General features: G+C 47.0%; 1 protein-coding gene across 1 annotated transcript; it reads left to right on the top strand.

Moving 5' to 3' along the window:
- The first annotated feature begins 1,152 nt into the window (after positions 1–1,152).
- On the top strand, positions 1,153–19,169 carry ATG14 (autophagy related 14). The gene is made up of 10 exons (XM_032189292.1): positions 1,153–1,397; positions 6,707–6,769; positions 6,894–6,936; positions 7,347–7,428; positions 11,828–12,065; positions 12,468–12,697; positions 13,042–13,159; positions 14,206–14,296; positions 14,411–14,496; positions 16,565–19,169. Exons 1-10 carry the CDS (start codon positions 1,153–1,155, stop codon positions 16,869–16,871), a joined length of 1,503 nt encoding a protein of 500 aa, XP_032045183.1. The 3' UTR covers positions 16,872–19,169.
- The last annotated feature ends 811 nt before the right edge of the window (positions 19,170–19,980 follow it).

Genomic DNA, 19,980 nt, shown 5'->3' with positions numbered 1-19,980 from the left:
CTGTGTATTTCCAAACTCAAATCTATTCTAAACAGAGGCTTACTTTTCTGTTTGTTTTCTAACCCTGCAGACTTTCCACAGCTATGGGCTGAACTTTTATTTGCACTGTAGCTGTAAAAGCTGATAAGCTTGAGTTACCAGAATCCTTGCAAGTGAAAAGCAGCAACCTGTTCTTATTGGGGTGTTGGGAGAAAGCTTATCTAAGATGAGCCTCCTTCAAGGAACAAATCTGCTTTTTCATTAAGAGCTAGCTGAATAATTTCACCAGAGAAGTCAATGCTCTTTAAAAGTGTGGATAAAGCTTTAAAGATAAGAAATGGTCTCTGTGCTTTTTCAGAGCTACTGATAACTTTGTTTGCTATGGTAACTTGTCTTAAAAACAAGTATCTGGGTTCTTTCCGTGGAGTGCTGCTCATGCTAGTATTTTGTAGTACTTAAATACAAAAAGAAGGGGAAAAAAGGCTGGCTTTTTTTACTTTTTACAAAGAACTCATGTCCCAGGTTGTGAGAGTAGTGCTTTGAGTCCTCATTTGGGGTTTCTTTACTTTGAATTCCCACTTTTCTCCCTAGCCTCCCGCAGAGCACTGCCTCTCTGATTCTGGACACGGGCTGACAACACCCATCTCAATCTTGACAAATCTTGACTTGTGGCTCCATACGGGGACCGGGGCAAGGAAATCTGCTAGCCTGTTGTTTTTAAGGATGTGTATTAATCGTTTTGACCCCTTTTACATAAAGGCTGATTCCTGATACTATAAGTACTACTCAAATAATTACCCAAACAATAAATATTACCTAAATTATTTAATTTTGGGTAGCCATAGCTTCTCTTGGGGTACAGGGCTGTGAGGTACATCTGCCATGAGGGATCTGTGCTGGATGCTGCCCTACACCCTTTACTCCCCCTTTTTCCCTCCGCTTGCCCCATTTTCTTCCCTAACCCTCTGCACCAGCACTGCCTGTATAACCTGGGCCGAGAAAAACACCCACAAAACAGCCTTTATATACATAATTTTATTTATTTATCGTTTCACACCGCTGAGGGGACTCCCCTCATACACACACACCCCCCCTGAGGGGCCGGGCCCTCAGCGCCCTGTTCCCACAATGCCCGGCGCCACAACACGGCCCCACGTGACCGGGGCGCCCAAGATGGCGGCTCCCAGCGGCTGCCGGCCGCAGCCCGGCGGGCAGGGGGGAACCGGGGCGGGACCGGGACCGGGACCCGGCCCCGGGGCAGGGCCGGCGGCCTTGAGGGGTCCCGAGGAGGACGCCGAGGGCTTGTACGTGGCGGTGGAGCGCTGCCCGCTCTGCAACACCACCCGCCGCCGCCTCACCTGCGCTAAGTGCGTCCGGGGCGGCGATTTCGTCTTCTTCGACGGCCGCGACTCGGAGAGGTACCGGGGGGGGGACGGGGAGGGGGCCTCGGGCCTGCCCCGCCGCTGGGTCCCGCGGGGGAGGCCGTGGGGATGCTCCTCACACGCCCCCATGGGGTGGGGGAGGCCCCTTGGGTTTGCTGGGGGGTCCCGGGGGTGGCCCCCCCCCGGTAATGGGGTCCTGGGGAGCTGCTGGGGTTTGTTTGGGGGGGTCCTCGGCCCCCTGAGCCCGGAGGTGGTGAGAGAGAGCGAGGGGAGGGGGCTGGGGGCAGCCCAGGGGGCTGTGCTGGCTTTGTGAGTGGTACTCGTCTGGTGAGGAGTAAAAATGTGTCAAATAATTATAATTGTGAAGGGTTTGGGTGGTGACACGGCCATATGGGTGCAACCAGCGAACCGGAGATAACTCCAGACAACTAAGGGCAAAAACAGTGGGACACTTGAAATACGTCTCTGTTCTCAGAAGTATACCAAAACAGTAGATAAAACAGTAATTTTCCAAAATTGTTTACCGAAATCAGGGAAGTACGCAAGCAAACAGCACCTCTTCTTTTCATTCCTGTTCATATAACTAGTCCTGATCGCGGGCCCTGATCATGGGCCCCCAGAAATATTGCACTTGAGTTGATCACGCCCCTTCCTGCCCCTTTGTGCAAGGAGCTGGCTCGGCAGGAGGGCTGCTGAAGTTGATCAAGAAGCAGGTAGCCCTGTTACATGCTTCAGATGCTCGTTTCCCCTCTGTAGCTCATTTTTGACTGTGAAACAAGCCGTCATTTCCAGCATGTCCATCCTGGATTCTTCAAAAGCCTGCCTAGCGCTGTCTCAAGAATAGCCCTAATTTTTGGCTGTGTTTGTGGTCCTCGATTTGTAGCTTCGTTAACAGCTGCTGAGAGTGATTTCTCCAACTATTTTGGGAAGGCAGCGAGCGGTGTGTTGTGTGGAAGGGTCCTCACACCTAACACTGTTTGCATCCATTTGCCAAATATAAGAATAGGCAGGGAAACAGCGGTGTCTTTCTTCCTACCCTGGTTCTCTGCAACAGCTCCAGGCAGCTTTTGATGGCCGGATGGTGTTTTCCTGCCATAAACTCTTTCTGTGGGTGTTTGCACAACAGGATGCATGACTGGACAATGATGTGCTTGTCTTACATTTAAGCAAATTGACCTTCTCAAGCATAACCCAGATACAGAAAGCCAGCTTGCGCCCAGATCTCTATCTGGGTGAGCGGACCCTTCACCCCTGCCAAGTTTCATTAAAGTTGATGGGAGTGGGCACGAGGTGGCAGCCAGCATGAATCAGCCGGCAAAAATGAGGCCTGAGTCTGCCACTGTGATGGGTTTTCTTCTTTTGCCTCAGAGGCTGTGGTGTGGAACCACAAATTGGATTTTAGCCCGTCTAAAATAGATGAAAAACCCGTCTTTGTGCGAGACTGCTCAGGGTTATCTGCCGTTTCCATGAAAAAAAAAAATTGGTTTGGGAATTTGGAACGTAAGCCAAGTATTTTCTCCTGCCCTTTCTGCAGCCTGAAGATTTTGGCTAACCATCAGGCTTCGTTACAGAAATCCAACTGCAGCATCCCTTATAGTGGAGCCACTCTCATCCTGTATAACCAAGGCTCAAGAAGTTTCTCTACGCATTGGAAAAACGCAACCATGAAGAAGCAGTCTTAAAAGTCTTCAAGCACCAGAGGCAACAGCTTGTTTAAAAAAATCTCTTCTCTTCCTCATATCAGCGACTGCTGTCACTGCATCCTCCTGAGATGCGTTAACTGTCCCATTCACCTTTGGATAGAAAACATTGTGATGATTAAGCCGCATTTCTTGACTGTAGGAAAAGTCCCTTTTTGTTTTTCTCCTCCCTTTTTTCCCCTTGGTTGGGACCTTGGGCTCGCTGTCTGTGTAATCCTCTCTTCTGTTCTCCAGCCTCTGCCCAGGCAGCCCCCCTGGACGCTGCTTTTCCCTGAGCTTTGCATCTCCTGCTGCTCAAAACTCTCCTACAGCAGCTCCGTGTTCCTGGAGTCATGGACTAACAAAACGAGAACAGCGTCAGCGTGATCGATGGCAGCAGGAAAAGTTCAGTGTAGGGACAAAGCTTCATAAAACTCAGGTTTCTGCTTCTTTCAAAGATAACAGAATTACTGACAGCCTGAAAGTGTGCTTGGAGTGTTTTATCTGCGTTGTGTAATTAATCCTTCGAGTGACTAATAGGAAAGTGAGAGAGAAACAGCCCGGCATCTCAGGTCAGTTTTTATTGTTTCCTCTCTGTCAGCAGCGAGGGGTTTCCGTGAATTTCTTGCGACGTGAGCGCGGCGAGGGAGGGAGCAACCTTTAAAATCATGGCGTGGTCGTGCAGGGACAGGTGCAGAGAGCTGGCTGGAGCTCAGGCTGTGTTTACTGTCGGCGGTATTTAGTTGGTTACTTTATGCCTTCTAGTAGCACCTGGGTTAATTTTAGATCGGGCCTGGAGGAGCCCGGCAGGGTCACGACAAGGGCTTTGCTGAGGGAGCGGTGTGAGAAATCCAGCCCTGGGATGCACAGGGCTCCCAGTTGTCTTTTGGAAGTGTTACAGGCTGGAGGAAAACGTTGGTACCTCTCAGTTGCAAGAAGTCAAAGGGGGTTACCAGTTGTATCCAGTGGTGGTCTACTCTTTTCTTGTTTTTATTTCCTCATAAAACAATAAATACTTTAACATTTCAACATCAAGAATTATTTCAGATTTTCACAGGACTATTTTATGTTCTAGTTGCTGTAAAAGCTACAGGAAGATTGTTCACATCTAACAAAAATCATAGCCTGTACCTGTGAGGGGGGCCAACTGAGGAGCTGTCAGGATTAATTAGTGAAACACAGCTACAATTAAAGATGAGTAGTCCGGAAATCCTGCAGTAAAATGATCACCGACATTCTTCTTTTCATTAGTAACGTGTTGTGTGTTCAGAGCATCTTGTTGTTCATTTCAGGACACTCTTCTTCCTCCCAGGAGTTTACCCCAGCCTGTCACAGAGAGAAATTCTCAGTTCATACTCAGTGGCTTTTTGAGACACTGGAGTTTTCTCGTGGTGAACGGGCCCAGCAGTGGATGTTCCTGTTGCTATCCTCAGCTCCTGCAGTGTTAATCAATTCCTATAGATTAGGGAGTCCTTTTTTCTCTTTTTTTTTCCTTTCTGATTATGTACACATGGAAATAAGCCAGGGAACCATAGGAAATCTCAGGTTCATCCAGACTGGAGGAAAAAGAAGCATCTGATGGATAATTTTAGATGCAGAGTCCTCCCCTTCTCTCAGTTTACATTTCACGGGAGTTGCTCTAAGAGTCCATTCAGAGCTTTGTTTCTTCACCAGGTTGAAGGGCTGTGGATATACAGAATAAAATGAGTTACATGATGCAATGAAATTAAAAAAGGGGCTGGATAAGGAGATGGAAACGTCTGCTTCGGGGAGAGCTGCTGAAGAAGATGGTAGGAGCTGGCTGACACAGTTGCTGAAGCGCGTGGCGAGCTGTAATTCTTGCAGGCTCTCCCAAACATTCCTGCCTTCCCTCACCAGAGAGAACTTAATTTAGTCCCAGGCCCTTGACAGATCGACTTCCCACTAGTGTGCCGGACACGATTTGGGAAATCAGCCTCCGTGCCCGTTAATTAACCCAGCTTGGAAATGAAGAATCCCCAGATTTCCGCGGCGCTCCCCGTGTGGCTGCCCAGCCTGGCCGAGTTATTTTGGGATGTGCCCGAGGTCAGAGGTGCAGGAGGTGCGTGGTAGGGCGTCGTAAACAGCACGCTTGTGCAATTTCCACGATGACTGGTGGGTGAAGACACGTGGGACAGACAGACACCGAGCAGCCAGGCTCCGGTTGCACCGCATTCCTCAGGCGCACGCGTGGCCTCTGGCTTTTAGAGCAGCACCTGCGTTGGGGATTGAGCTGCTTTGGAAGGAAAAGAGAGAGTTTTGGTCGTCTGCGAAGGCAGCAGGCAGAAGTTTTGTGGTTGTTTTCACGCTGCTGTCATCTGGAAGGGCGATTACACACTTGGTAAAACCGAAGCCAGTCTCCGAGCTTTCAGGTTCCAGCACTACAAGGGAAGAAATTAAGCGTTTTGGTTTTATGGGACATCAAATCCAGAGGGCTGAGCAGAGAGAGGCCCCAGCTGCCATCCTGTCAAGGCTTACTAACTCTGTGATCCTCTCTAAATAAAGCTTAGATAGCCCTGAAATGAAGAACTTGGTGGGTTCTGCATGAAACTGTTAGGATGAAATAGTGAATTCTACAAGTTCTGGAGCAAAATATACTGAATTATTTCTCCTTGCATGGATTTAACCCCAAGACACACGTTTGAGGTGTGGATCAGGATGGTGCTGTGGCATGGCAAGCACGAAGGAAAATTGGGAGGCCATGCACTGGCAGAACACAGCACACACTTGCTGTTTTTAGGTTGTCTACATCCCTTGGCTGTCTCTCTTGCTTTATCTTTGTCACTTTGTACTTCACTGTAATCTCTCAATATACTTTGTTCGGACACTGTTTGCTTTAAAAGTATTTCTCAGCGTGGTGAGGAGCATGCAGGTGAGCAGAACGTGCCTATTTGTACTCAGAGGATGGAAATGCAGGATGATGAACCCGAAAAAATTCCCTTCTGATCACTTTTTTTGGCAGTTCCCACACCTCACACATCCACTGGGGCAGACCTCAAGCAGGCATTTGGGTTGGGCACTTGTGACACCTACACGTGCCTGGTAGAAACAAGTAGAAGAAAATGCAGCTTATGGCTGCTAATAATAATATCAGAAGGATTTGAATGTCATGTAAAAGCCTTGAGAGAGTACTGTCCTGTCTGGAACCATTGCTGAGTAAAATCTGAGACTCTTCCAGGTGAGAAGTGAGAAAAATGCAAAGCTCAGCATGTAAAAACCTGCACTTCTTGGTAGCAGAGTGGGTAGTATCACTAATACCACCTAATGCCATCACAGGCTCCCTATGATACTGTTAATTTCTCCGGTGATTAAAAGCTTTTCAAGCAGTGTATGTGTTTCTTTGTACACAAAATATTGATGTTTCTAAGCAGCAAATCCTAGAGAAATAGAAGGTAATTAAGGGTAATGCTTACAAATTTGATAATACGATGTGTGGATGTTTCCTCAGCTTAGAGGGTCTGTTGCTGTTCCTGGGAGACAGGTGCTCTAGAATTCGGCAAGAATTTCATATATTGAGCCATTGCTCACAAAGATTAAGACAGATAGTTGAGGTTTGGAGACTCCCACAGGCTTCAGCCTTTTTATTGTTTCAGACAACTTAGAATACCTGTGTGCAAAATAGCAATAAAAGCGTTTAATCTCTTCCAGGTTCTCAGACAAGAAAGAAAGGCTGATGCATCTTAAAACCAAACAGAGAGAATTCCAAAAACAGTAAGTCGTAGTCATTAAATGAATAAAAATTCTGATTCTTAAAAAAAAATCTCTGACACGCTGTTGCTGGAGACAGATGTAGTCGAGATAAGTCAAATAACTTTCATTCATGTTTTTCCTCTAGTGTTTTGAAGGCCATGGAAGGCAAAGAGATAACTGATCAGCTGGTGAGTTATTCAAAGCATCCCATCGTTTTTGAACTCTCTGAATAGCCAGATTGTATTGTTTAAAGTTATATTTTACCTTGAGGGCATTGCATTGCTTTCCTAAAAAACCTGTTGTAAGCAAAGGCAAAATGGGCTCTGCAAGCTGAGCACTCCAAACCCTCAATATTTTTGATTTCCTACTAGGTATTTGTTCAATAACTTATTGTACCAATTGACTTTATACGAAATATTCTGTTTCTTTGTGGCATTCTTCTGTGCACAAACCGGTATATGAAATATTTATTTATTGGTCTGATTCAGTTCAGAACATCCTGCTCCTTTTGCACGAAAGCTGCTGGCTTTGTTGTTAATCATTAGTCAGTGTGTTGGAAATGGTTTGTGCCCTACGCTTGCCGAATGTTCTTTTGCAGAGATGGAAAATAATGTCTTGCAAGATGAGGATCGAGCAGCTGAAACAGACCATTTGCAAAGAAAATGATGAAATGACAAGACGTGAGTAATGCCTGTGCCTTTGTAACGTGTCAAACTGTGCCTTAAAGAGGGAAAAGTCAATCGCAGGAGATGTGTTAGTTTTTGAAAATAGCGAATTTCCAAGGCAAATCACTGAGTGGACTTTACCCCTTTTACGCTTGCGTTTTAATTAGAAAACAGTAGACATTATTCAGCCGGATGGAGATAATTTTGCAACAGCTTAAAAAGTAAATGCTTAGCAGCCTATGAATTGGGCTTTGTCCCTGGAGATGGCTTTATTCAGTGTAGCGTCTCTGATCGCTTCCCCTTGATAAAAAGGAGCAAACAGCTCTGCAGCTGCTACGGATTTCATCTAAGTGCTGAATTTTAACCCACACCTGTCTAGAAATCCTAAAAATCCTGTTGGAGCAAGACCATCACCAAAATATGGCATAGGCTGCTGAGTTGCTAACGTTCAGCAGCTTCGGTTTTGAAACTCATTAAATATGTTACACGCAGGAGATGTGTAGAGTCATTTTTCAGAAAAGAATAAGCAGCACTCCTTACAACCTACGTGTAAAGGAAAGATAGGAAGCATGTGCAGGATTGTGTTGACTGAATTTGAAGCATTTTAATGACTTGAGACTCAAGAGGAGCCATACAAAAAGTGGAAGCACAGGCGTGTAACTGAGAATAGTTATAAAGGAGTAGCACAGGCTTGCAGTGATAACATCAAAAACGCTGAGGCGCAAAATGATTTTCATTTAGTAGGGAGGATGGCTAGCACAGTATGAAATGTATAATAAAAAAAGATGAAGGAGAAGGCAAGCAGGCTAGTTAAGAGGAAAGAGGGGTGAGTAACTGCAGAGAAGTCTAAAATATTCAGTGCCTTCTTTGCTTCATCCTCTAACAAAGAAAATGCAATCAGGTGTTTAGCCAGATTAAATTTGAGATTGAGAGAGGACTTCAGGCCAAGGAAAGAAAGCAGCCAGTTTAATATTATTTTGATTGTGTCTGTAGGGCCTTATCAGATTCACCCCAGGGAGCTTAAGGAGCCAGCAGCGGAGCACCTGAGAACACATGAGGGAGAGAGGATGTCCCAGGGAACAGAGTGGAAGCAGCAGCTGTTTGCAGGAGTCTTACACCGATGACACAGCTTCTGACCACCTTGTAGGTACCTGAGGTACCTAGAAGATAATTAAAAACAGTCATCATCACTTTTTGTTAAGAGTAGGTCACGTCAGATCAACCCTTCTCTGTGGGTCAAGTGATCTAGTGGAGGGAGAAGCAGAAGGTGCAAGATACCTTGCCTTTGGGCTCTATCTACCCCAAGATGTCTCACGAGCAAGCAAATAAATCAGTTTTGGGTGTAATCACTGCAAGGATGCCACAGACTGCTAGCAGGGCTACATTCAGAGAGCAGTGATACTTGCCCAACAGAGGAGGTGAGGCAGGTGGAGCCCAGTTCTGTTTGCTATTTTCCATAATAGCTCGCATGGTAGAACAGAAAGTGGAGTGGAGGAACCGAAGGTGGATGACGATACGAGCTCAGTGGAGAACAGGATCAAATTCAAAACTGTGCAGGTAAATTGTCTGCATCGTCTGAAACGAACAAAGTTCAGTGCACGTTGTTTAGGAAAGAGAACCACGTAAACCTCTGGTGGGGAATGCTGGCAAGATTTGACAGGATGGGACCTGGGGAATTGCAAATTAAATACCAAATAACAAGCTAGTGCTGCTCCAGAAAGGTTCAGACCTCAGTCAGGGTTATACTAACACGGGCGTTGTATTTAAGAAGGAAGCGATTATCCTGCTGTGCTCAGCAGTGGCGTTGCCTCAGTGGGAGTCTGGAGCCCATTTTGAGCAATTTAAGTAAGATACAAATCAACTGGAGAAAGTCCAGAAGGGAACATTAGGAATAAAACACAAGGAGTGGCCAAGAAAATTGCAGTTGGGCTTAGTTTAAAAAAAAAAAAGATGAAGAAGAAGAGCATTTTTTCAGTAGATAGAAGATTATTATGAAGGGAATAATAACTAATTGTTCTCTTTAGCCTGTAGAGAAAGGAGAAGAGGAAGTCAATGTGACTTTGCATGAGGAATTCAACCACCTTTTCTCAAAGTGCAGCTCTGAAGGTGGCAAAACGTTAGAACCAGCTGGGGCGTGGAGCTCCTCCACTTTCCTGTTATTCTGTGAAATGAATTAATACTTAAATAGTTCTAATCTGCAGCTTTACTACGTAGCCAGTACATCAGGAGCTCAGCCTGGCTCACTCTTAGGGAGGAGACCACGTTACAAAACGTAAATGGCTTCTCTCTCTTCTCTTGGATGTGGCGTAGGTGGGTTTACTGAAATAGGAAACATTTCTAGATCGCTGGGCTCCTGCTCTTTCAGCTGGCTCTCCTGGGTACTTCAAGAATTGGTGTTTCTTAAAATAAGGTTTTAAAATGTGTGTGTTTTGCCTTCTGCCTGCAGAGAGCAATTCGAGGAGGTGATCTTGTGAATGCCTGGCGTGGCTCGCTGCTGGGCAGGCAATGGGAATGTGTGGGGCTTGACGGTGTCCTGAAATACTTCTGGGGACAAATTTTAATTGCCTCGTAAACTGGGTCATAAAGCAGAATTGCTGCGCTGAAAAAAAGGACAGTTGTTTCTGCAGCAGGGCTGCTGAAGAGGAAACGTGTTCGCAGTGTTCTCAGATAATTGCTGTTGGCCCTGCAGATAAGGGAGCTCGCTCGGCGCAAAAAGTAGCCTTGCAAGTAGAACATGAATGAAAATGGAACAAATTAATGTTTTATTCCTTCTTTGTTTCGTATTCTCTGGGCAAAGGGAGGGTTTGGGAATACGAATGCAGGCATTGATTTGCTGTTGATACTACAGGAGTGCTTAAAAGAAACTGAAGTGCAGGCTGGCACGTAGAAATTCTTGGTGCTGTTGAGAGAAAAATTCTCCTGCAGTTCCTCCTACAGGGGGTTCCTTATTTTATGGACCTGAGGATTATTAGTTCCTACCTGCCTGGGGAAGCCAGCCTCACCAGCTTTGATTTGGGTCTTTCCATCTCCCACGGATGAGATCATCCTTCCTACCAAACGCTGCTCAGATAAATGAGTAGAAATAACTTCTGCTAAGTTATTTCTAATGACTTATTAATGATAATAAGCTATTATAATAATACAATGGCTGTTTTAATATATAATTTCAATATATAATAGCTATTTCAGCAGTCCTGAGCTTGCAGTTCCAACTGCACGGGTGACAACCAGGAGGAGCAGGGATGTCCTGTGCTGACCGAGCACGGCTGGGCACGTACCAGGGGATGGGAACCAGTCGTGGATCCCATTTTTTTTTATGTAACTTCAATTTTTGTGCTTCCCCTCTGGGAAAGCTGATGTTTTAATAGTCTGTAACGTGGCTTCGTGGAGTAGCAGATGCCACGGAACATTGCTATTGTAGCTCTGGTCTCATCTGCGCCTCGCAATCCAAATCCATCAGACAAATGATGTCAGGCTTACTGCCTGCCTTCTGTGCAAGGGGCAGTTAGCCCATTTCTTGATTACAGGAAAGCGAGTAGGCTGCTGTGCTCTAGGAGAGCATGACTAATGCTGTTCCTCCTCAGCCATAAAAACTGAAATGGAGCGACGAGTATATGGGGGCTCTTATTCAAACTAGGGTACATTACAATTTTTAAATGTGCATTCGGAGACGTTTTCCCGTGCTTTTGAAAGACCGAGGCAGTTAACTCGCCCTCTGCAGCACCATATGTTTGCAGGAGCGTTCCTGCAGTGAATTATTTTATAGGAGAATCAGCAGATGCTCTTGAAGGATTTTTCTTCCGACTCTTAGCGTGCCTGATGCACGGAGGAAATTCAGGCAGATGCAGCTTTTCCGAAGCGTAACCACATGGGCCATTTTGTGACTGGAAAGGGAGCTTTCCCTCGTGGTAAGGAGAAGCCTGTGCCACTGGGATCCAAGTGCTTCAAGAGGACGTACGTTAGCAAAAGCCCGAATAACACAAGCTAATGGAAGCAGTGGTGCCAGAAATTGTGAATGGAGATGCTATCTGCACTAGATTTTGGCTGCAAGCAATGCGTGCCTTTTTGGCCAGCGTCGTGCGAGCATGTACAGTCAAGCTATTTCTGTCATGGTGATTACCCCAGAAGTTTAATTAAACTGTGAAATCTTGGCTTTTCTGCTCCAGATCCAAAAATAGCTGGGTGAAAGATAGGGAAAGATTAATTCCGATTTCAGTCCCTTTTGCGATGTTCAGAAAAGATTAAGAAATTGTACCACTTAGCAGCTGGAAAGCGTCAATGGTGAGGCAGGGTTTTCTGTTTTAAGCTGCTGTAGATCTTGTTTTCTATAAATATTAATCAAGCCTTTCTCAGGCTCGCTACAAGTACCTCACAGCTCATTTTCCAAGGCTAACATCTGCTGCTGCCTTCACAGATGCAGAGGGGCTTCTGAGAATCAAGGAGGAGAACCAGAAGCATTATCGCAGGGCTCAGCGGCATCAGGAGAAGAAGGAGAAGATCCAGAGGCACAACCGCAGGCTGGGAGACCTGGTCGAGAAAAAAACCTACGACTTGAAAACCCAGCACGAGCATCTGGCAAACCTTCGGCGGACGCATATCCTGGAGCTAACATCAGTCATATTTCCCATCGAAGAAGTAAAGACAAGCATGAGGTAGGGGAGGCTTATCCTTTTGGACTCGTTTTTCCAAGCTTTAGACACTCAGAGGTGAGTCATGTAAGTCTAAGCTAGACACTCTGGCTCCCTTGGCATCTGTGGGGAGAAGGAGGTGGTTTCCAAAGGCGAAGCATCTGACCTAAAGGTAGAAGTCCAAAGCAGAATGTGGAGGTGCTAGCATCTCCCCACTGAGAGATCTGAGGTATGTGTCCACTGTTAACCTTAAAAAACATCATTAAAAATCCCAGAACAAAGTAGTTTGGGGAACGAGGAGTTTAGCAGGAGTGTTTCTACAAGCATTTTGCTCTGTGCAATCTGATTAAGTGCCTGCCAAGTACGTTGGTGATTATATTTTTGAACTTCTTTTAAAAACTCTCTGTTCTTCTCTGGCTGCCACAGAGATCCTGCAGATGTGTCTTCTGAGAGCGACAATGCCATGACCTCTAGCACTGTGAGCAAGCTTGCAGAAGCCAGGAGAACCACGTATCTCTCTGGGAGATGGGTGTGTGATGACCACAACGGGGACACCAGCATCAGTATCACAGGGCCTTGGATAACCCTTCCGAATAACGGAGACTACTCAGCTTATTACAACTGGGTGGAAGAGAAGAAGACTACACAAGGACCAGGTAAGGAGCCAGGTCAGAATTAAAGGAACACCACTACAGAGATTAGTCCACTGAAAGCCTCTTCTGCAGGAAATGCTCGTTGGGACCCAGTGCAGAGCAAAAGAGAGATAAAGTTAATTATTCACAGTTTTGACATGGTTCACATGCTGTCGATTTAACAGGAATTCCAAGAATTACTATTTTCTACCGGCTTCTGACAGATTTCACTGTAAATGATTGCTGGATTCAAGCAGTTCTCGGCACTGACAAATGACATTTTCCAGAGTAGACTTCAGTAACACATTAACACACCCACTGAGGCTTCATTTATAATGCGACTTTCACGATGTTTTTATTTCTTTCAGATATGGAACATAACAACCCTGCTTACACCATCAGTGCTGCATTGTGCTATGCAACCCAGCTTGTTAACACTTTGTCTCTCATACTTGATGTAAATCTTCCCAAGAAGCTCTGCAACAGGCAAGTAGACCCAAGCCTCAGAGAAGGTGGATCAGTGACCACTTCTGAATGATCTTAGCTCAGTTTGGTTTTCTGAACAAAGTCATTATTTGGAACAGCTTTTATGACAATAGTCGATGGCTCCCCCCCTTTTTTTTGGTGCAATTTAATTTCACAGGGAGGTCTAGAATCTAGACCACAGTTAATCCTCCCTCCCATCCTCTCTTTCTGTGTCCTGAGAGCACAGCCCAGCCATCATAGTTCAGAATGACAACTTGCTAAGCAATTTATTCAGCGTCCTCACACTGGAGTGAAATATGACAATGCATGAATAGCACTTTACGTTTTATGAGACCCTACTGTGCTTTACAAACTCAGCAGCTCTTAGTCATCCTGAATAGCTCCACTCCATTAAGAGATGTAGAATGAGGCCTTATAATACGGCATGACAGCAGTGTAATTTTCTCTGGGCTAAAACACTGATGGGGAATGTAGCTGGCTGCCAGACGTTTGGGAGCATGCGCTTGTATAAACCCCAGTTGTGATGTACAGAAGTAATTCTGGGAAAGCTGTGGGTTTGGTTCAGCTTCCAGGGGTCTCAGCTATGCTGCTGAGATTCTTTTAAGTGTTTAAAATATCAATGGCCAAAGTGAGGGCACACATTGTGTGGGACCTCTGCAGCTTTTTATGCTATTATTTGGTTGCTCAGTCATTGCAGGAAGAAAAGGTTGGGAACAGGAAATGAGGCAAGATTTAAAAGGAGAACCAAAATGGCTTGGCCACAGTGGATCTTTGAGTTTGTGTATGGTTCACACCACCTGTCCTCTTGGAACCAGTGAGACTCGGGCAAGCTGTGCTTGTTGATAAAATTCTAAAGGTCTCACAAGGTGAAAAAATGATCTCCTGAGCACTCTGTAGCTGGTTGTACAGCTTCAACAAGTGCTTACAGCGAAGATATTTACTCCAGGGTTTGTTAGGAAGCCAGGGTACAGAATTGTGATGCTCCAGTGCGTGTATTGTCACAGCCTTTTGCTTTGTGCATACGTGTGTTTGTGGTCTTCCAACAGCGAGTTCTGCGGCGAGAATCTCAGCAAACACAGGTTCACGCGAGCAGTGAAGAAGCTGAATGCCAACATCCTTCACCTTTGCTTCTCTCAGGTAGGGGGAATGAACGTATGGATTCTTCAAGCAGCATGTTAAACAGCAACTGTGCCTGCAGGTTTCCTCCAGTAACTGATCGTGTCTTTTTTTTTCTTACCTTCTCCATGGTAGCATGTAAATTTAGATCTGTTGCACCCACTGCATACGCTCAGGAACCTTATGTACCTGGTGAGCCCAGACACTGAGAACTTGGGCAGGTAAGAAAAGCAGTTTGTGAACACACCTGTAACTGAATCCCTTGTGGGGTTGTGTTTGTGTTGTTATTCATGAGGGAAATAGTTTTTTTCTGCTTTTATTCTGCTCTATGTATGGTTGAGTCCTCAGCACGTCAGGCTGGTTATAAGGACGAGGCAGGAAAAGGCAGAAAAAGGGGGTCTGAGAAGGAAATTATATTTCAGAGACATCTGTATGCTGTGGTTCTGCATGTAGCAGGCTCAGCTGGTGGCGTTATGATTGTGTGGGCTTGTTTCTCCTGGGCTGAACTGCAGGAACTCCTTCCCTCCAGAGGACAGCAGCACACATCCCAGGCTTTCCCGAAATATTTTCAGTCAATGAGCACCCTAGGCCAAAGTCCACACTCAAATTATACTAATTTCTGTGTACGTTAAGATTAAAGACAGCTTTCCTGTTAACTTAGCATGTGATGAACATCAGTTTCTGTAGGCTGCACACGCCAGGCTCAATATTCTCCCTTTCTTTTTACAACTTAAGTGTAAGAAAGTCAACATTGATTTCCTCTTGGGGTAATCCAGTCACTTGTGCCCGAGACAGTCTGCAAATATTTGTTTATTCTGCTGCTTTATTCCCCCTCAAACACACGAGTGTTCCGACATCTACTTTTCCACTTTGTTCTGGTGTACAGGACTGGTTTTATTTAAAAATCTCACTAAGAGGAGCTGAATTCATGCCTCTACAGACTTACCTTATGTTCAAGTCCATCCCTACTTAGTCAGCCCAAAGCTGTGGGGAGCCAACTTAGCTCAGGTTGGAAAAAATGATGTGCTTGCTGCTGCTTGTCTGGAAACAAGGAGAGGGCAGGAAACACCCAGAGAGTGAAGAGTCCTGGAAAGCAGCTGCTGTAAAGAAGTGCCACAGTGGACAAAAACCTAAACCTGATGGCTCCTTAGGGTGGGAAGAGCGGAGAGATGGGTCTCGCTTCGCATCAGTTGGGTCCACGTGGTAACAGGAGAGGTTAGAGGGAAGTGGGAACATCAATTCCCACTGCCAGAGGGCAGCGCTCTCCTTCCCTCCTGTGTGATGAAAGAGGAGCGTTTACCTTCAATTTCCCAGCTGCCTGCAAAGTTTGCAGCAATCGGCTGGTTTTATTCTCCTTCAGACTTCCAAGCCTACAGTTGCCTGATAGCCTCCTTTATAAACTACTATTTTCGCATACATATAATTTTGTCAAGCTTTAATTGTTTGGATTAACATTTTCCATGCTAAATTGCTGCCTCAGGCTTCTAGATAAGGCTGGAGAACTGCAGTGGAGAAACCCCGTTATCCACATCAAATTCCTGCTCCTGTTACGCTGAGAATCTGTAAGAGCTTTGTGCTCTGGGCTGAAATTTGTTTGACAGGGACCTGCTGGCCGTGGGGAATCAGCTTTTCACTGCCTCCGTGAGCCCCTCTGGCTGCCCACAGACCTCTGAAAGTGTCTGGAGATGCTCGGTAAAGATATTTTGGATTTGGTCTCCCTGTTCCCTGGCGCAATGCTGAGCGCCTGGGCAGGATGCAGTTGCCTCTCCAACCAGGCAGTGGCAGCAGGGAACTCGGAGTCAGTGAGGAGGAGATGAGTTTGGGCAGGACCTCTGGAGATCTGGAGACCCCTGGAAAAAAAAAAATGATCTCAAGATCTTGCTGGGGGCGAGGTGCTGCTGGGGGCAGCGTGTTAGCGAGCTGTGCCGGCTGCGGGCTGCAACCTACGCCCTGCCCTGGCTGGCAGAGCTGGCGTGAAAAATAAAAGCTGTTCCGCATCGAGCCGAGATTCCCACCAGTGGAGCTGTGAGTTATTACCCACAGCTTTTTCTTCTGCGTGTGTGCTTCACCATCCACTGCCAAGGTGAAGGAGCTCTCCTGTTTTCCCTGCTCCGTGGACTGGAACCCAGCTGTAAGTCCCTCGTCGAGCTGCTGTCCTTTTATCATGGTCATAGCGTAGTTCTCCCCGTAGACACTGAGTTTTCTCTTAGCCAGCTGGTAAAGACAGAGGTGTTTTAATTCTCCTGCACGGTACCCACAGGGCTGACAGCATTCTGCCCCTGTTCACAGGTCTGGGCCTTTCGAAATCAGCGCTGATCTCGAAGACTCCATGGAGTTCGTGGACCCCAGCGCCGCCGGCGAGACAGACGAGAGCGGGGACGAGCACGTCAGCGACGAAGAGACGGACCTGGGGACAGACTGGGAGAACCTGCCGAGCCCCAGGTTCTGCGACATCCCCTCGCAGCAGGTGGAGATGCTGCAGAGCCAGAGCACGCAGGCGTCTCAGCCCATCGCCAGCAGCAGCGCTGGAGGCATGATCTCCTCCGCTGCTGCCTCGGTGACCTCGTGGTTCAAAGCGTACACTGGACACCGCTAGCGAGGATCCGTGGATCGCAGGATGCGAGGAAGGAATCCCTCCCCAACAATGCTGTAGTAAACCTTACGTATTCAGTTAAGTAGTGCCTGGAACAAAGAAAAGGTCGGACTTCACGTTTTGTAAACCCGAAGAACCTTTTTCTTTACCCGCGATGCCCGTGGGGTCCCCCTGTTTTGTAAATTGGCTCGCTCCATCCTCCCGACGGGTTCTGTCAGGGCACTTGGTGTCTCGGTTCTGTCTGCATTGTTGAGTGGCGAAGAAGAAGGACCCAGCAGGCTCCAGCTCTGCTTCCTAAAGAAGAAACAGATTTTGGAGTGTGTGGATCTGAACGAGCACAGAGGGAAGGCTGCTCGGTGTTCAGGCTGGACAGTGGTACAGATGCAGTTCACGTTTTCTTAACTCCTTACAGGGTTTATGTTTGCGTGTTTTAAATCTGTCTTGCGTAGCGCAGAAATGCATATTTCTAAATTTTTTTCATTCAGGACATGAAAATTATGCATTTTTAACATGTTTTCTAATCTCCGTTGCCATATTTTTAATACAAAGAATCAGCATGGGCAGGAAGTCACACAACAAATCGCTCTTTTACTTTAGGTTTGGCTGTGGATCTTGGCCCAGTTTCGCCATGGCAAACTGGCTGGTTTCATGCTGGTTCCACTGGTAGGTAGTCGGAAAGTTTCGTGTCGTGCTGCCCGAAGCACACAGGCTCTTTACTCCTAGTATCATACACCAAAGAAACACTGGACATTCTCTTAGCTAGACCCACATTGACGCCGATACAGGATTGCAATAATACCCATCAGCTACACCACGTTGCCACTTTTTAATCGTAGGAAAAACCTCATTTCAGGCTTGTTTGACGAAGTCCCGCGTCCTCCACACTACGTGCGTTGTGAACCCTGTCGCGTTTGACGTTTCTGGTGGGGTTTGCTCTTCCCTTGGTTCCTGGATGCCAAGAAGTTGATTTCATTTCACTGCAGAAGCGCTCCGGGCGCGGCTGGCCTGCTTGCAAAGCCACGGGAGGCGTGATGCTGACCAGAGCTCCTCGCTCCCTCTGCCCCGCGGTACGTACGACTTCAAGGTGGCTCTGCTCAGCGAGGCTTCCCATTTACGGTTTACATTTTACAGAGCTGGGACGTTTTGACTTCTCCGCGGGGCAGACTCGTGTAGAAGCATCCTCCCACCCCTCCGAGATGGAAGATTTCAGCCTGGCGTGCTGGCACATCCGAGGCAGCGTCCTCCTGCCTGGTGGAAAGCCCAGCTGCAGGCTGCCTTACCTGGCCCTCCCGTTCTCTGTCAAGCATGTGGAGTTTTTTGGGACGTTTTGGGATGCTGTGGGTCCTCCCCAGCCCAGCCAGCGCTGCCTCCTGGCTCCACCGAGTGGGTGGAAGAGCAGCACTAGTGCTAACACCCCGGTGAGCTCTGCACCAGGGACACCAGCTGAGTACTGTGCCTCCCAGCCCTTTCTCTTTGGCAGCGGGGATCCATTTTTGGTATTTTTTTTTGCTGGTGGTGGCTGTTTCTTGGGTTTTTTAAACCAAAGACCCTCAACTCCGCACCCACAGCGTGCGTGTGGCAAGGCGGGGGCCCCCTCGGTGCTGCCAGTTGGTTGTTCTGAGCCCAAGGTAGGTTCGTGTTGGGAAAGAGATGAGAAATCAGCCAAAACGCTGTTGGCTACCGTGGTCTGAGCAGGGACAGGGACAGGGAGAGGGAGAGGAGGCTTCGGTCACTGCTCAGCTGCCAGCACTTTATGAACCCGTTGCAGCTCTGAGCAGCCAGCACGTAGCAGTACTGCATGGGGGGCTCTCAGCATTGCACAGCCCGTTTTGGATCCTCATTTATTTTGCACTGGACCCCACCATATCGATATCTTCCCTCCTTTTTTTTTCTTTTTCTTTTTTAAGACACATTTCAGTCGCTCTTTCATCGCTACCTTCGCGCTGCGTAGAACCCTAAAGGCCAGGCCGCGATTCAGCTTTGTGTGCTGTCCTTGACTTATTTAGGGGAAAACACAACCACCACCCCCAGAACCTTTTAAGCCATATCCTTCCTACCCATCATGTTCTCCAAATAATTTATTTACAACCATGTCATGCTCTGGAGGTGCACAGCGGCACTGTGAGGGCGTTCAGATGCATCGAGAGAGCTCCTTTCGAGAGAGGTTTTTTAACAGAACAGATTGTGGGCTTTGTTGTTTGTTTTTTTTTAAAGTGTTTTGCACATGTGTAGCTAAGGAAGAATTAATTGTGTGTGTCCAAACCTTGAGTGCAATCGACAGGATTAGTTTTCCAGCTTGTTTTGGGGGGGGCGAGGGAGGGAGGGAGGGAGGGAGGCGATATCTGTAATTAGAGATAGTTGGAGACGGCCAGCTGAGAGTTTACAAAACAATTTGCATGGCACGAGTGCAGGGATCTCATCCCAGGCCGTGGCCCACGCGAGCTGCCAAGGAGGAGCCGGATTTGGGAGCCCAGCCCCAGCCAAAATCGGGCACCTTCGGTGGGTTTGGGACGGGAGGTGCGGGGCTGGCAGAACTCGGGGCCTCTCTCTGCGACTTCCAAACTCGATGTAACTAAACACGATTTTTTTTTTTCTAAATTTTATTGTATTATTGCAATAAATCTTTAACAGGAATTTTTTTTTTTAAAGTTGTATGTTTGTAATCGTTACTCCTGTGCGGTTTGTTCGTAGACATGCTGGGGAAATACACAACAACTTCCAGCCTTCAAAGCCTCCCGGGCACCAGACCTGTTACAGGGCGATTGTAAAGCATGAAAATATTTGATATGAGTTAAAAAATAATAATCTTATGTAAAATAACTGCATCTCCATGGGGGCAGGCAGAGAGGTCCTGTACGTGTGAACTGAGACGTTGCCACCTCCAAGGCTGGGTGCCAATTTTTAGTACGTTGCCAAATGCAGGTAGGGGGTTAATTTGATATTTTGGTTACGTGTTATTTTGGTTATTTGTTATTTTAGTTACTTGTTATTTCAGTCATTAGGTTGTTGGTGCACACGTTTTGGGGCCAGTGACCCTCCAGGGAGGACGGATCCCTGGGAGCCCACAGATCACTCAGCTGAGCGGTGATGGGGAGCTGCGGGGTGCCGAAGA

The sequence above is a fragment of the Aythya fuligula genome, chromosome 5, assembly GCF_009819795.1.
Source record: "Aythya fuligula isolate bAytFul2 chromosome 5, bAytFul2.pri, whole genome shotgun sequence".
NCBI classification, from domain to species: Eukaryota; Metazoa; Chordata; class Aves; order Anseriformes; family Anatidae; genus Aythya; species Aythya fuligula.
The sequence above is the reverse complement of the archived record's forward strand: the minus strand, read 5'-3'. Positions and strand labels throughout refer to the sequence as shown.

What these genes read in the sequence shown, in the direction of transcription:
- ATG14 (XM_032189292.1), top strand. Translation starts at nt 1,153, where the DNA reads ATGGCGGCTCCCAGCGGCTGCCGGCCGCAGCCCGGCGGGCAGGGGGGA. An exon ending in CAGAGAGAATTCCAAAAACA is followed by an intron (nt 6,770 to 6,893) that starts GTAAGTCGTAGT and finishes TTTTTCCTCTAG; the next exon opens with TGTTTTGAAGGCCATGGAAG. An exon ending in GACACTGAGAACTTGGGCAG is followed by an intron (nt 14,497 to 16,564) that starts GTAAGAAAAGCA and finishes CCCTGTTCACAG; the next exon opens with GTCTGGGCCTTTCGAAATCA.